We start from the raw sequence: 17,212 nt of genomic DNA on the forward strand, positions 1-17,212 counted from the left end.
CTGTACTGCGCTGTAACGTTCTCTGAATCTATGAAATCGACCAGACATGGCTCGAATTGAATGCTGTTTGTTGCACATGCAGAACACAAACTCTGTCACTGAGCTACATCGTACAGTCTGTATTGCTGAGCAGCAGCTTCCATAATGGACAATATGGTGAAACAGTCAGCACTGCTGGTGAAGATTAGCATTTAAGGTCATTGAGGACTAGGGTCTGACAACTGTGATGGTCAAAGTAGGGGTGAGAGCTTAACAAACTCAATAGTCTGTTCCTGCTTTTCTCCTGAATGATACTTTTCTTAATTCTACAGGCTCTGTCAAGTATCTTTGCAAGAGTCATATCTCTGTATCTGTTTGCCATGTAAATTCGTTCTTTCTTTCGTTCATTTCTCCCCCAGTCACCATACTGCAACATATTTCTGGGAATTTTCAGTTGTTACTATGTTGCCCCAATGATTGTTGATGGCATATGTGAGCCTAAATGATAAGCGTTGCAAAGCTTTTAATTCTAGGGTATAACATAGTTCAGCCCTCCCATTAATGGCCAGGTTTATGTACACTGGCAGCAGAGGGTCACCAGATTGGAATCAGATGCAAAAACTCTGGTCATAGGGTCATCAAGGTGTACAGCACAGGAAAGGACCCTTCGACCTAGTGTCAGTCAAAAACAACCACCTTACAAATCTAATCCCATTTTCCAGTACTTGGCCATTATCCTTGTGTGCCTTGGCATTGCAAATGTACATCAAAATACTTCTTAAATGTGACGAGAGTTTCTATCTCTCCCATCCTTATAGGCAGTGAGTTTCAGATTCCCACCATCCTTTGGGTAAAGAAGTAATGGCAATAATTGAAGCTAACTTGAAGATGGATTACTGGGCTAATGGTAGACTACTTGGTAGTGTGGATGAGCAGAAGGATCTTGGTGTCCATGTACACAGATCTTTGAAAGTTGCTACCCAGGTAAATAGTGCTGTGAAGAAGGCATATGGTGTACTGGGCTTTATTAGTCGAGGAATTGAGTTCCGGAGTCCTGAGGTCATGTTGCAGTTGTATAAGACTCTGGTGCGGCCTCATCTGGAGTATTGTGTGCAGTTTTGGTCGCCATACTACAGGAAGGATGTGGAGGCATTGGAACGGGCGCAGAAGAGGTTTACCAGGATGTTGCCTGGTATGGTAGGAAGATCGTATGAGGAAAGACTGAGGCACTTGGGACTTTTCTCATTGGAGAAAAGAAGGTTTAGGGGAGATTTGATAGAGGTGTACAAGATGATTAGGGGTTTAGATAGGGTTGACAGTGAGAACCTTTTTCTGCGTATGGAGTCAGCTGTTACTAGGGGACAAAGCTTTAAATTAAGGGGTGGTAGGTATAGGACAGATGTTAGGGGTAGATTTTTTACTCAGCGGGTTGTGAGTTCATGGAATGCCCTGCCAGTATCAGTGGTGGACTCTCCCTCTTTAGGGTCATTTAAGCGGGCATTGGACAAGCATATGGAGGTTATTGGGCTAGTGTAGGTTAGGTAGGCTTCGGTCGGTACAACATCAAGGGCCGAAGGGCCTGTACTGCGCTGTATTTTTCTATGTTCTATGTTCTATAAGTCCTCTGGTATCCTGAATGAGACAAGTACCAAGGGAGCTGCCTTGTGTGGACGAGATGTCAAACTGAGGCCTATCTGCCCGCTTAACTGGATGTAACTGATCCCTTGGCTCTAATGGAAGATAAGCAGGGCAAGAATCCTTGGCATTAAGATCCCAGCTGATGGTGCTACTGGGAAAGTCAGATCCCAGATATAGCCTGGCTTAGTAGCTAACGTTGATGTTTTTGTTACTTGACATAGTAGTTAATCAGTGAGATATAGTCACATGAGACTACAGACGGTCTCTAACAACAGAACAGAAATTTATTACATAAAAGAAGAAATGTAAAAAAAGTACAAATATTGAAGATAGTTAGCCAGCTCTAAAACACACAAGCAATGTTTCAACCCTTTTCCCAACACTATCCCTTGCAGAGATGAGAATCCACAGAAATTATACGTTTTCTCAGCTCTTTAGAGTGCTATTAACTAACTTGTGACAGTTTACTTGTGAACTGTGAAAAGCAGTTTGATAAGTTCCTTTCAAATCTGTTGACGTGAACCTTTCCACAAATCTGGGAGGCTAAATCTGTTCAGCTGTAATAACCTGCAGCTTTCTAAACAAACATTTCTGGTTTGGAAGGTTTCACTAATTACGTATATCCTGAACTGCCCTGAATTCTCCTCCTAGGAGAGAGATGAAGCTTGCTTCTGTATCATAGAATCCCGCCAGTGTGGAAACAGGCCATTTGGCCCAACAAGTCCACACCGCCTCTCCGCAGCATAATCCACCCAGACCCATTCCCCTATTACTCTACATTTCCCCTGACTAATGCACCTACCTACACATCCCTGAACACCATGGGCAATTTAGCATGGCCAATCTACCTGACCTGCACATCTTTGGATTGTGGGAGGAAACTGGAGCACCCAGAGGAAACCCACGCAGACACGGGGAGAATGTGCAAATTCCACACAGTCGCCCAAGGGTGGAATCAAACCCAGGTCCTTGGCCCTGTGAGACAGTAGTGTTAATCACTGAACTACCATGCTACCCCACCGTGCCGTACTTGAACTGTACTGAGAAAATTGCTTCAGAATTGAGGTAAGAAAGAAACTTAATCATTCTGAATACATCTGAGTTGAAAACAAAGTTAGTGACCTTGCATGTTTACTCTATCTATCATAAACACTCAAGTATAAACCTCGATATTCCCTTTAATTGTTCCTGCCGCTGTGCAGACTCTGAGGTCCCTGCATGACAGCGATTTCTAGGACTGGAACTTAATGCACGTTGGTTGGTGCATGCGCAGTTTCTGCAGAGTCTCTGAGCAGCTTCTCCATTAGAGAGTCGGGGGATCAGGTACATCCAAGTTTGAGGGCAGTAGGACCTCAGGTAAATGTCTCATCCATACACAGCACCTCCCTTGGTAATGCTCTGAAATGTCAGCAACCCAAATCGACTGCAGAGGATCGAACAAGGTCCGGTCTGTGGTCGTCTCATTCAGGATACCGGAGGAGTTGTGCAGTTAGCTTCAGTGATTGCCATTACTTTTTCACCCAGAGGATGGTGGGGAATCTGCAACTCGCTGCCTGTAAGGCTGGGAGAGGCAGAAACTGTTGTAGTGTTGAGGAAGTGTTTAAATGTACACTTGCAGTGCCAAAGCACACAAGGCTGTGGGCCAAGTGCTGGAAAATGAGATTAGAATAGTTAGGTTGTTGGTTTGACTGACACTGGTCATTGACAGGATCATTGCATTCCATCGATACTACAATAGTTTTCAACTACCTGATCTCTGTACATCCCTAAACCGATCTCCCACCTTAAGTCTCTCTCTTTGTCCATTATCTTTTTGGAAAGGAGCCTGAACTCTATCCACACATATGTCTTAATGTGTGACTAGGTGTCAAACACTGTTTGATAAGACCCCACAAGATGACTGGAGATGTTCTTTGACAGTTGAGGTTTAGTGTGATGTTTCCAAGTCTCGTTCAGATGCTGGCTGAGACAGCTGGGTACACTTTCTCCTTTACTCTTTAACAAGATGTGAGCATCGCTGTGCAAGGTCAGCATTGAGGTCCTGAGTGTAAGTAGTAGTTTTTTTTACAGTACAGTCTTGATGAGCCAAAGTGCCTGTACGATTCTGTGAAAGCAATGGGCTTTGCAAAGCCAACACACTTCAATGTGTTGCTGAATTTACTGGGAATCTGCTGGCAAAGCAAACCAACCATGTGCTTTGCAAAATTTGAAAAGCTGCCAATGTCTTGTTCGAACTGTGCCAATTCTTGAATGACCCAGTTACATTCCAAGAGAACGAAGAATTTTAGAAGCTGTTGGAATTTATCATCATATCTTAATGAAAGCGGTTGCCTAATGCCTTCAGTCAATGACCTTTACTTCCTGTCTGGAAGGCAGTAACCAGGCAGGTTTTAATGGCAAATTGGTGACATTTACATAAAGAGCAGCATAATGCAGACCCTGGAAATCTGAAATAAAAACAGAAAGTGCTGGAGAAACTCACAAGGTCTGGCAGCATCTGTAGAAAGACAAACAGAGGTAAAGTATCAAGTCCAGTATGGCTTTTCTTCTTCAGAACTGAAGATTGGAAAATGGTGGTTTTAATGGGAGTGGAACAGATGGGAAAGGTGCCCAGAGCAAAATGGAAAGGGAGCCACTCTCAATATTCTGTATGATTTATGGGCTTCCTTTCACTGGGAATGGGCAGGAAAATGAGTCTGTCCTTGTAGGTCTTGGTAGCTCCACCTCTTCTCCATTGAGGGGCAATGTTGGTGTGGTGTTATTGTCACTGGACTGGTAATTGAAAGGCCTATGGTAATACTCTGCGACACAGGCTCGCAATCCCATCAGAACGATGGGTGGAATTTAGTAATGCTGACAATGAAACAATCATTGCTTCTCTCTAAGGCCTACTACTGTGCAAGGTTAGAGTGGTGCTGGAAAAGCACAGCAGGTCAGGCAGCATCCGAAGAGCAGGAAAATCGACGTTTCGGCCAAAAGCCCCTCATCAGGTATAGCCCTGCTACAGTGCAACACAAACTGAAGGAATAGCACCTTGTTAGCTGCTTAGACTTTTAAGGAATCACCATTGAGTTCAACAATTTCAGAGCACGACAGTGTTTTCATTTTGAAACCTCTCCTCTCCAATCCCCAATGTCTTGTTTGCATGAGTTTGTGTTCAGCAGTGCTGACTCATTTTTCTGCTAATGACACCTATATTTCATTGATATCGCTCCTCTACTACCATTAATGTGCTCCCTTTGCATTTTGCTCTGGGCACCTTTCCCATCTGTTCCACTCCCATTAAAACCACCATTTTCCAATCTTCAGTTCTGAAGAAGAAAAGCCATACTGGACTTGATACTTTACCTCTGTTTGCCTTTCTACAGATGCTGCCAGACCTTGTGAGTTTCTCCAGCACTTTCTGTTTTTATTTCAGATTTCCAGGGTCTGCATTATGCTGCTCTTTATGTAAATGTCACCAATTTGCCATTAAAACCTGCCTGGTTCACTAATGTGCTTTAGGAGGGAAATCTGCCTTTCTTACTCATTCTGGCCTACACATGACTCCAGGCCCACAGCATTGTGATTGGCTGCTGTTTCCTCTCTGGAATGGTGTAGCAAGCTGCTCGGTTCAAGGGAGTTAAGGATGGGTGACAAAAGCCACCAACGACACTGGTGGCAGTGGAGGCCAGTTTGGGCCCAGTACGGACTCGAGTTTGGGCAGGTGCGGTACCTGGCAGCATCGGCAATTTCTCCTGCATTGGTGAGGTCCAGCGAGAACTCATAATGGCGAGGGCGTTGGCGGAGGTGAGATGGCGCTGAAGAGAGTGACTTTCATTCCAGAGGCAGGGGTGTAGTGAAGGGGACTCCTGCCTAGCCATCAGGCCGATGGCCTGCAGTGAAGCGCTTAACAAGAAGGACTGTAAATTTGGTCACTTTTTCTTCATTTCTTCGTTTTTCTGCCTTTACATTCTATAATTTGGTTTTCTCTGGTATTTTAAGACGGCTGCGGGATGTGTTGACACTATACAACACTTTTCACTGTATTTTCACAATAAATAAATCAAATCATATCTCATAAGTACGTTGCCTAAGCTAAGTGTCCTCAAATGTAACACTTGGTGTTATCACTGAACAAGTTGTAACCTCATCAACGCTGATCCTATTGAAAGAAAGCACACTCTAAGCCAATGCTCTTTACTGTTCTGCTGTTAGCCTACTTCTGATAATCTTGTGCTGCTTTTGTGTTGAACTTTGTGTTGTGACCTTGCCTGAATCCCAGCCAGTGCTTGCTCCAATGTAAACTGCTCTGATTTCTTAAGCCCAGCTGGGCTGGTTTCTTGGGTCATGTCAGAGGATGTTGAGAGCCAACCTCACAAAGAAAGAAAAAAAACAACACGTTTATTAGATTTCTTACAGCATGGAAACAGGCCCTTTGGCCCAACAGGTCCACACCCATTCCCACTTCACCTAACTTTAGAATGGCCGATTCACCTAACCTGTACATTTTTGGACTGGGGGAGGAAACCAGAATTCTCCATGGGGAGAGTGTGCAAACTCCACACAGTCAGTCACCTGAGGCAGGAATCGAGCCCAGGTCTCTGACACTGTGAGGCAGCAGTGCTAACCACTGTGCCAGTGTGCCTTTCATAGTATGAGACATTCCAAAGTATTTCATAACCAGTCGAGGCCTTATTTGAAGTATTTTCACAGTGGTAACATCAGAAATGCAACAGTACACAAGCTGCCGTACATCCCTGATTGGTTAATCTGTTTGTGATGTTGTTTGAGGGATAAATACTTGGGGTAACATTACTTCAGTAAAGCAATAGAACTGCATTATTTCATATTTGAGCCTTGGGTTAACATCAGCGCTTCCTCTGACGGTGCAGCACTCTCTCAGGGTTGATGTCAGCTGAGAATTTTGTGCTCAAGTCTATTCAGACTGCCTTACAATCTAATCTAATCTATTCATCATGAATTACACTTTGTTTTCTGATAACTATTTCTTTTACAGGTACCTGCTGTCTCGATAGTTAATATTTGAATATCCTGATTGGGATCCAAGAGACACAGACTTTCTTTGTACAGAGAGTTTATTGCCTATAGTGATCCAGTTGCTCTTTCTCACTGTCCCAGCTGGTCCCCCTTGATATGTTTAGAGCTCAATTGATCAGCCATCACCTGTTTCCCTTCTAGAACTAGAATTAGAATCAGAATTTCCTTTATTGTCACGTGTCCTCAAGTACAGGAGTACTGTGAAGAGTTTTACAATCTTGTCTCTTCTGGCACCACCTATGTACAAATCTTAGATATGAAAAGAGAAATGAGAAAGAAAATTGTTGCTCTATTTTACAATGTTTAAAGAATAAGTTAAAATATGACATAGGTAAAGGATAGACATTACAGTCAGATAAACAAATTACACTAAATGTTACATTGCAGCAGCTCAGCACAGGCACTTAGTCTGACCGCCTGCACCAGAACTCAGTCCAATAACCATCCCTGCTCTGCTCCAAGCCTCCGTACTGGCACTCAGCTGCCCAAGGACTCACTTCCTCCGCTCTGAGACTCTCATCCCCCACACCGGCCTCTGCTCTGGGACACACATCCCCCACACTGGCCTCTGCCCTGGGATTCTCAGCCCCCGCACTGGCCTCTGCTCTGGGACTCACATCCCCCACACCGGCCTCTGCTCTGGGACTCTCACCCCCCCACACTGGCCTCTGCTCTGGGACTCACATCCCCCACACCGGCCTCTGCTCTGGGACTCTCACCCCCCCACACAGGCCTCTGCCCTGGGACTCTCACCCCCCATACCAGCTTCTGTTCTGCGATTCGATTTTGGGGCTTGCCTGCTCCTCCCTTTCCCCTAATACAGAAGGGAGAAAAAAAGAAGACAGAGAGAAAGAAAGAAAGGAAAAGGACGGACCAAGCAAAGGAGCTCCAGTGGGAGTGTCTTACTAAGCTGCCATCTTGCACTAAGTCACCATAATAGCATATGATATGAATATGCAGTACTGTTAATATTTTTGATGGTGCTTTGCCTTCTCTCGAACACTACTTATCAATGATATTATTCAGTGATATTATTTTAATCCAGAGACTTAGCTAACTTTCTGAGGATCCAGGTTTGAATCCTGCCATGGCAGATGGTGGAATTTGAATTTAATAAAAAGAAATCTGGCATTAAGATTCTAATGATGATTACAAAATTATTGCTGATTGTTGGGAAAATCCCATCTGGTTCACCAATGTCTTTGAGGGAAGGAGACTGCCATCCTTACCCAGTCTGGCCTACATGTGACTCCAGACCCACTGAATGTGGGTGACCCAGCTCCCCTCTGGTCTGAGCATTAAGTGCTGACATAGCCAACGATATACTTGTCCTATGAATGAATAAAAATAAAATACCACGATTTGTGAGACACAGTGTTTTGGCTCCTGATTAAGCATCAACCAACTTGCCAAGTAACCTTTCAGGTTTTTAATCAGAGTCAAACAACTCCCACTCTGCACGTTTAGCTCAGTGGTTCTGGGTCAGGGAAGTTGTGGGGTCAAATCCCGCACCAGGGTTATGTGCAGAGAATCCAGACTAACAGGTCCAATGTTGCAGTGTTAGGTCAGCTGCTTTTCAGGTGAGACATTGACGTGTCCATCCTCTCTGTTAAATGATCCCATGGCATTGTTTTGAAGAAGGGCCGTATCCTGGCCAGTATGTATAGCCCCATCATATCACTGAAACAGATCATAGAATCCCTACAGTGTGGAAGCAGGCCATTCAGCCTATCGTGTCCACACAGACTCTCCAGTGAGTATCCACAGAGACCCAACCCATCCATGTAACTCTGTATTTCCCATGGTTAACCCATCTAGCCTGCATATCCCTGGACACGATGGGCCATTTAGCATGGCCAATTCACCTAACTTGCACATCTTTGGATGTGGGAGGAAACCCACAGACATGGGGAGAATGTGCAAATAGACAGTTGCCTGACAATGGAATCGAACCCAGGTCCCTGGCCTGTGAAGCAGCAGTGCTAACTGCTGAGCCACCGTGCCACCCTCATGAGCCCATCTTTTATCATCTTGTAGTTTGCAGACTCTGTGCACAAATTAGTTTCTGTGTTCCATGAAGACACTCCAAAGGCAATACATTTGGCTACAATGCCCATTTGGGAAGTTGCGAAAAGGTGTGACAGAAATACAAATATATTCTTTCCCTCCCTTGTGTGCTCTCTGTGCCTCACTCAGAAAAGAAAAATGTGCTCTCCTTCATAGCTTTGTAGTGTGTGTGTTTGCTTAAGAATGAGTTTTCTCGCAGAGATTAATAACAGAAGGATTGTGATGCCTGCTTGAATATTTTTGTTTGCATGTTTCAAGCTTGAACTTGAATAGGATATAATAAATTACTATGAGTAAGCTGTAAGGAATTTATCGAAACAAGTGGCTTGAATAACATTAGAGTCTGCCAAACAGTACGACAGTTTGATCAGATTACTGGCTGTAGCAACCATTTATTTCAATCACAAAAACACACAAAATAGAAGCAGGAGTCAATCATAAGAACAGAAGAACTAGGAGCAGGAGTAGGCCATTTGACTCTTTGAGCCTGCTCCACCATTCAATAAAATCATGGCTGACCTTTTTTTGGTCTCAGCTCCACTTACCTGCCCTCTCACCGTATCCCTTAGTTCCTTTATTGTTCAAAAAATCCAACTTGGCTTTAAAAACATTTACTGAAGTAATGTCAACTGCTTCCCTGGGCAGGGAATTCCACAGATTTACAACCCTCTGGGTGAAGAAGTTCCTTCTCAATTCAGTCCTAAAATCTGCTCCCTCAATTTTGAGGCTGTAGCGTCCTGTCCTAGTTTCACCCACCAATGGAAATATCTGTCTTGTTCTATCTTGTTCATTCCCTTCATAATTTTGTATGTTTCTATACGATCCCCCCTAATTCTTCTGAATTCCAATGAATATAGTCCCAGTCTACATCAGCATCTCCTCATAAACCAACCCTCTCAACTCCGGAACCAACTTAGTGAACCTCCTCTGCACCCCCTCCAGTGCCAGTACATCCTTTCTCACGTAAGGAGACCAAAACTGCACACAGTACTCCAGGTGTGGCCTCACCAGCACTTTGTACAGCTGCAACATAACCTCCCTGCTTTTAAACTCAATTCCTTTAGCAATGAAGGACAAAATTCCATTTGCTTTCCTAATGACTTGTACCTGCAGCCCAACCTTCTGATTCATACACAAGGACACCCAGGTATCTCTGCATAGCAGCATGCTGCAACTTTTTACCATTCAAGTAATAATCCTTCTTACCGTCACTCCTATCAAAATGGATGACCTCACACTTATTAACATTGTATTCCATCTGCCAGACCTTTGCCCACTCATTTAAAGTATCTATGTTCCTTGCAAAGTTTCACAGTCCTCAGCACACTTTACTCTGCCAATCATCTTAGTGTCATCTGCAAATTTTGACACACTAACTGTGGTCCCCGACTTCAAATCATCTCTATAAATTGTGAATAATTGCAGTCCCTGAGGCACAACACTGATTACTGATCGCCAACCAGAATAACACTCGTTCATCCCCCCCACTTTAGTTTGTGTTAGTTAACCAATCATCTATCCATGCTAATACTTTACCCATAATGCCATGCATCTCTATCTTATGCAGCAGCCTCTTGTGCGGTACCTTGTCGAAGGCCTTTTGGAAATCTAGGTACACCACATCTACTGGGTCCCTGTTGTCCACCGCGATCATAATATCTTTATAGAATTCCAAAAGATTAGTTAAGCATGACCTGCCCTTCATGAGCCCATGCTGCATCTGTACAATGGGACAATTTCTATCTCGATGCCTTGCAATTTTCCTTGATAATAGACTCAAGCATCTTCCCCACTACAGAGATTAAGCTAACTGGTCTATAATTCCCCATCTTTTGCCTACCTCTCTCTTTAAACAGTGGTGTAACATCCCAGAGTATGCTGTATGTAGTAAGATCACAGGAGTCTAGAAAAGGTCCACTGAGCTGAAACCAGGTCTGGAGAGAATTCTCTTATGTAGTGGAGATATACAGCATGGGAACAGACTCTTCTGTCAAACTAGTCCATGCTGATCAGATATCCTAAATTAATCTAGCCCCATTTGCCAGCATTTGGCCCATATCACTTTTAAACCCATCCTATTCATATACCCATCCAGATGCCTTTTAAATGCTGTAATTGTACCAGCCTCCACCACTTCCTTTGGCAGCGCATTCTAGACATGCACCACCCTCTGTGTGATAAAGTTGCCCCTTAGGTCCCTTTTACATATTCCCCCACTCACCCTAAACCTATACCCTCTAGATCTGAACTCTCCTACCCTGGGGAGCTTGTTTGTTCACCCTATCCATGCCCCTCATGATTATATAAACCTCTATAAGGTCACCCCTCAGCCTTCGATGCTCCAGGGAAAACAGCCCCAGTCTTTTCAGCCTTTCCCTCTAGCACAAACCCTCCAACCCTGGCAACATCCATGTAAATCATTTCTGAACCATTTCAAGTTTCACAACATGTGTCCTAAAGCAGGGAGACCAGAATTGAATGCAGTTTTCCAAATGAGGCCTCACCAATGTCCTGTACAGCTGCAACGTGACCTCCCAACTACAATGCTGAACGCACTGGCCAATAAAGGCAAGTGTACCAAACGCCGCCTTCACTATCCTGTTTACCTGCAACTTCACTTTCAAGGAGCTATGAACCTGCACTCCAAGATCGTTTTGTTCAGCAACACTCCCCAGGACTATGAAGTGTGTAAGTCCTGCCCTGATTTGCCTTTCCAAAATGCAGCAAGTAGATCGGGCCTATACTCATTGTTGTTTAGAGGGGATAAAGTGTGGAGCTAGAAAAAGCACAGCAGGTCAAGCAGCATCAGAGGAACAGGGAGGTCAACATTTCAGGTCAGAACCTTACATCAGAAGTCCTTAGAAGTATGAGAGGCGACTTTATTGAAGCTACAAAATTGCTAGAGGCTAGACGTGGAGAGGCTATTTCCTCTTGTGGGAGAATCTAGGATCACAGGGATAATCTCAGAGTAAGGGATTGCATATTTAAGACAGAGGTGAGGAGGAATTTCTGCTCTCAGAGGGTATTGAATCTGTGGAATTCTGTGCTGCAAAGGCACAGAATTTTAATCAGTAAGGGAATTAACATTATGAGAATAAAGCAGCAAAGTGGAGTTGAGGATTGTCAGATCAGCCGTGATCTTATTCAATGGCGGAGCAGACTCGATGGGCTGAATGGCCTACTCCTGCTCCTATGCCTGATGATCTAATGACTGATCGTCAACCTTAACTTCATCTTCCTGCCCTATCTTTTGCTGTCCAGTTTCATTTGTGTATCTACCCAATGACTGAGCACCCAGGATGCCAAAGATTCTTCACTGTCTGAAGCAATTCCTCCTCACCTTGTCTGAGATAGCTGACCCAAACATCTGTGATCCCTGGTTTCCCTTCTTGGGGAAACTGTCTCAGCATGTGTGCTGTTAAACCCTTTACAAATTTTACCATGTGTCACTGATAGTACCTTTCAATCTTCTAAACAACAAATAACGTAGGCCTGTTCCACTCAAATGGGAAATAATTGAACCAACGAGTGATTTATAGGCCACCGACTGAACTGAGAATTTATTTATGGAATTATGCAAAAGGTCCAGGCCTTTTTGGGGCCCTGCTGAGCACATCCTTCATCATCTTAATGCAGCCAATGTGACCAACATGCCCCTTTCCTTTTTCCTTTCTCATGTGCTTGACAGATTTCCCTTTAAGGTGTTGGTCCTGTTCCACCTCAACTGCTCTTTGTGGTAATGTCTCCCACACTCTAACCGCTCTGGGGGTAAAGAGATAGCTCTTGAATACTCTTCAAGAGGTTGTAGACATATTTGTGGAATGAGCAGATACAGAGCAGATGTAATTTGGCGCATAGAAGTTGGAGCTTGGGCGTCTTGGCAGGAAACACAGAAACTAAGAGGAGTAGGCAGTTCTGTCCTTCCACCCTCTCCACGATTCCATAAGTTCACAGCTGAGAATCCAACCTGGGACCCTGTTCCCTCTTTCTCCCTGATCCTTTAGCCATAAGAATAAGGGGAGGCTTTCTAAACTAGAGTACATTCTAAAGTGGTGCAGATTGGGGAAGACTCAAGGTACATGTATGATTACATTGGATTGAGAAAGTGGTTAAAAAGGTATGTGTGATATTGGACTTTACAAATAGAGGCATACAAAGGAAGGGAGTGATGGTGAAACTTTGTAAAATTCTGGTTCAGCTTCAATTGTACTGTTATGTACCATTGACCAGAAATTGAACTGGACTCACCATATAAACACAGTAACTACAAGAACAGGACAGAGTTTAGGAATACTGCAACGAGTAACTCACCTCCTGACTCCCCAGAGACTCTCCACTCTGCAGGCACTCTGCCTCTATTCCTGATGAAGGGCTTTTGCCCGAAACGTCGATTTTCCTGCTCCTCAGATGTTACCTGACCTGCTGTGCTTTTCCAGCACCACTCTAATCTAGTCCCCAGAGTCTGTCCACTGTCCACAAGACACAAGTCAGGAGTGTGATGGAATACTCCACACTTGCCTGGATGGGTGCAGCTCCAACAACACCCAAGAAGCTTGATACCATTCTGGACCTAACAGCCCACTTGATTGGTACCACATCCACAAACATCCACTCCCTCCATCACTGATGCTCAGTAGCAGCAGTGTGTACCATCCTTGAGACGCACTGCAGAAATCCGCAGACAGCACCTTTCAAAGCCGCAGCCACTTCCATCTAGAAGGACAAGGGCTGCTGATATATGGGAACATCACCTCCTTCAAATTCCCCTCCAAATCATTCACCATCCTGGTTTGGAAATATATCACTGTCCCTTCAGTGTCGCGGGATCAAAGTCCTGGAAATACCCCCCAAGGGTAGTCTACCTGTAGCACATAGACTGCAGTGGTTCAAGAAAGCAGCTCACCCTCACCTTCCCAAGGGCAACTAGGGACAGGAAATAAATGCTGGCCCAGCCAGTGATGCCCATATCCCACTAATCCCATTTCCCTGCACTTGGTCCTTAGCTTACTATGCCCTGGCATTTAAAGTGCTCATCCACATGCTTCTTAAGCATTGTGAGAGTTTCTGCCTCCACCACCCTCTCAGGCAGTATGTTCCCTATATTGACCACCCTCTGGTCTTAGACACGTCTGCCTTGGTTCTGATTGGATTTGATTTGATTTGATTTATTATTGTCACTTGTACCTAAGTACAATGCAAAGTTTTGTTTTGTGAGTAGTACAGGCAGATCATAGCGTACAAAGAGCGACTGAACAAAGTTACAGCTGCAAAGAAACATAAAAAGCAAGATCACCATTAGATTTGAAGTGATCAAATTTTGGTGAAAAGATCTCACAATCTAATCTATCTACGCCTCTCATAATTTTGTATACCTCAATCAGAACTTGCCCCCTCAGTCTCCTCTGCTCCAGGGGAAACAAAGTAGACAGGCAGGAGGCTGGAAGGACACAGCAAGCCAGGCAGCATCAGGAGGTGGAGAAGTGGACGTTTCGGGTGTAACTCTTCTTGGAAAACAAGCCCAGCCTATCCAGTCTCCCCTCATATCTAAGACTTTCCACTCCAGGCAGTGTCCTGATGAGTCTCCTCTGCACCCTCTCCAGTGCAATCATATCCTTCCGATAGTGTGGTGACCAGAACTGCACAAACAGAGACCAATGTCTCAGTGTCCTGCCTGTTTCACTGGAATGGACCAGTTCCTCCCAGACAGAATGTAAATCTTTGCAGCTCTACTGTGGTTAAGTGCCACGCCAAATGGTGCATTTAATAACACTATTCTGTCCTTCTGATTTTAAATTTTAAAAACTGTTGTTTTTGTGTCGGATGACTGGAATGTGAATTCCTAAATGTGTACAGTGAAGGTAAAACTGTCTCTCATCAACTCTTACATTAGCTTTATAATATGAATTCAGTAATGTGACAGGAATTCCAACTCTGTCGATATTGGTGTGAAATCTAACTGCATTGTCAATGCTTTAGTCCTTTGAAATGCAGTGTGGTTGAGTTTCTTTCCCAATTCAGACTTTAAAACTTCGCATTTTAGAGTCAATGTCCCCAATTCATCAATTATTTTATAACGAATTTGCTTTAATGAATCATGCGTTATATCAGAATGGCCTATACCTTATTTTGCAGTTGCAATGTAGAATATGTGGCAACCATTTCCTTTATTTATTCATGGGATGTGGGCGTTGCTGGCTGGGCCAATATTTATTGTCTAGAGGATATTTGAGAGTCAAACACTTTGCTGTGAGTCTGGAGTCCCGTGTGGGCCAGACTAGGTAAGAATGGGTGATTCCCTTCCCTAAAGGACATTAAGGAAACAAATGGGTTTTTACAACAATCAGCGTTGGTCATTACTAGAATAGTGTTTTTTAGTCTAATTTCACTATTTGCCATGGTGGGATTTGAAGCTATATTGCCAGAATAATAGTCTGGATTACTAGACAAGTCACAAATTAACAATGTCACCGTCTCCTTTAATTATCACATATATATTTCCCACGTGACCAGATAATCTGTTTTGCAAATGTTGAATGAGGGAAAGGTGTGAGGACAGTGGGGAAAACTTGCTTGACCTTTATCAAAATTGTGACAAGAAATAATTTTTACCCAACCTGAAAGAAGTCCCTTTCAAAATGGTGGCTCCTCTGACAGTGCAGCACCCCCTCAGTCCTGTGCTGGAATGTTGACCTAAATCTTTGTGTTCAAGTCCTTTTTGGTTCAGAAGATGAGATTATGTCTCATTTGGTTACAATGTTAAACTTTTTAGAAATGAAATATAAAATCCTCACATTTTCTTAATTTCAGTTGACTATGCCACCTTCAATCTCAGCTGTTTTCTTGTCCTTCTTGACCTTGTCTCACCTCTTGATTTTGCAGATAACCTTGAGAAGGTGGAGGAAAATGCCATGGAATGTGGTGAAGGGATGAATGGAGAAGGGAATCCAATCAAACTCACCTCCATTCAGGTGAGAGACAACTTCAGGATTCTCTACCTCTCCCGCTGGACCATGGACTGAGGAGATTCAAGACAGAATCAATAGGCTTCTGGAGGCTAATGGCGTTGGATATCAAAGAATCCCTACACTGTGGAAAGAGGCCCTTTGGCCCATCCATAGAGTATCCCACCCAGACCTAGCCTCCAACCCTATTTCCACATTTACCATGACTGATCTACTAAGCCTACACATGCTAGGGTAATATAGCATGGCCAATCCACCTAACGTGCACATCTTTGGACTGCGGGGGGAAACCCACGCAGACACGGGGAGAATGTGCAAACTCCACACAGACAGTTGCCCGAGGCTGGACTCAAACCCAGGTCCCTGCCGCTGTGAGGCAGCTATGCTAACCACTGAGCCACCGTGCCACCTTAGAGAGAGTGCAGGGAAATCATACTGAGGAGATGATCAGCCATGATCTAGAATGGTGGGGTAGGCTCAAAGGGCTGAATGGCCTACTCCCATTCCTATGTTGTAAACACCTACTCAATGGAGTTGTTTATGAAAGGATTGCATCTTCTGGGGTTGGTGAGGATGTGGGTCCAATGGAGAAAACAGGGTGAGCTCTCAGTGGTCATTTGATGGGAGGTTGGGTGTGAATCCAGGGAATTCCTGGACCGAGATGAACTGAGATCGGAAAGAGAGCCCAACGGTGTCCATGACTTCATCTGGGCCTGAGATGTCCTTAGCGTAGTTTCTATGTGGAGCAGCTCTTTGCATTGATTAGCCCAGTGGATGAAGTTTTCAGGAATTTATGTTATTTCATTGAACGCGTAATGCAGAACGAGGATATGAAACGACAGAAAAAATACTTGGTTTTTTTCACGTCGTTAGGATGTCCCAAAGTACTCTCGAGCTAATTAAATAATTTTGAAGCATTGTTGCTTTTGATATGGAGAAAAGGCAGCAAGCAACTTGTTCACAGCAAACCCTCGCAGTTTCTTTGGTTGGGGATTAAATGTTTTCCAGAACACCAGGGTAACTGTTTTGTTCTTTTTCAAAATAGTAAAACGGGAAATATGATTTCCACTGACATGGTCTCAATTTAAAGGTCTGCTGAGAAGATTCAGCTTGAATTCTGTCGACAATACTTTTTCCTTTTCACATTTTGACTTGAGATGACACATTACTCTTAGTAATGTACTCCATGCCTTAATCTATGTATCTGAAAAAAAAACCCAGAAGTTTAAATATTCAAATTTCCCACTATGTGTATAAACAAAACAAAACTGAGATTTCAGACATTGTCACCATTTTCCATGTAATAACACACCAGAGAGTCTCAGCAAGTTATATTTTAGTTATTTTCTTAAAAATCCATTCACGGGCTGGAGCAGCATTTTATTGCCCATCCCTAATTGTCCAGAGGGTCAGGAGTCACATGTAGGACAGACTAGATAAGGATGGCAGTTCTCTCTCTGAATGACATTAGTGAACTAGATGGATTTTTGTAACAATTCACAGTGGTTACATGATCACCATTTTCT

General features: G+C 43.8%; 1 protein-coding gene across 3 annotated transcripts in view; it reads left to right on the forward strand.

Moving 5' to 3' along the window:
* Nucleotides 1–17,212, forward strand: part of LOC140463333 (uncharacterized) — a 150,830-nt gene that overhangs the window by 18,510 nt on the left and 115,108 nt on the right. For all 3 annotated transcript variants that reach the window (XR_011954659.1, XM_072557139.1, XM_072557140.1), the window contains exon 2: nt 15,604–15,692. Coding sequence is in view for 2 of the 3 variants with exons in the window: in XM_072557139.1 (XP_072413240.1) it covers nt 15,604–15,692 (89 nt within the window). In the remaining variant the exon portion in view is untranslated. The remainder of the gene's footprint in view (nt 1–15,603; nt 15,693–17,212) is intronic.

The sequence above is a fragment of the Chiloscyllium punctatum genome, chromosome 38, assembly GCF_047496795.1.
Source record: "Chiloscyllium punctatum isolate Juve2018m chromosome 38, sChiPun1.3, whole genome shotgun sequence".
Taxonomy (NCBI): domain Eukaryota; kingdom Metazoa; phylum Chordata; class Chondrichthyes; order Orectolobiformes; family Hemiscylliidae; genus Chiloscyllium; species Chiloscyllium punctatum.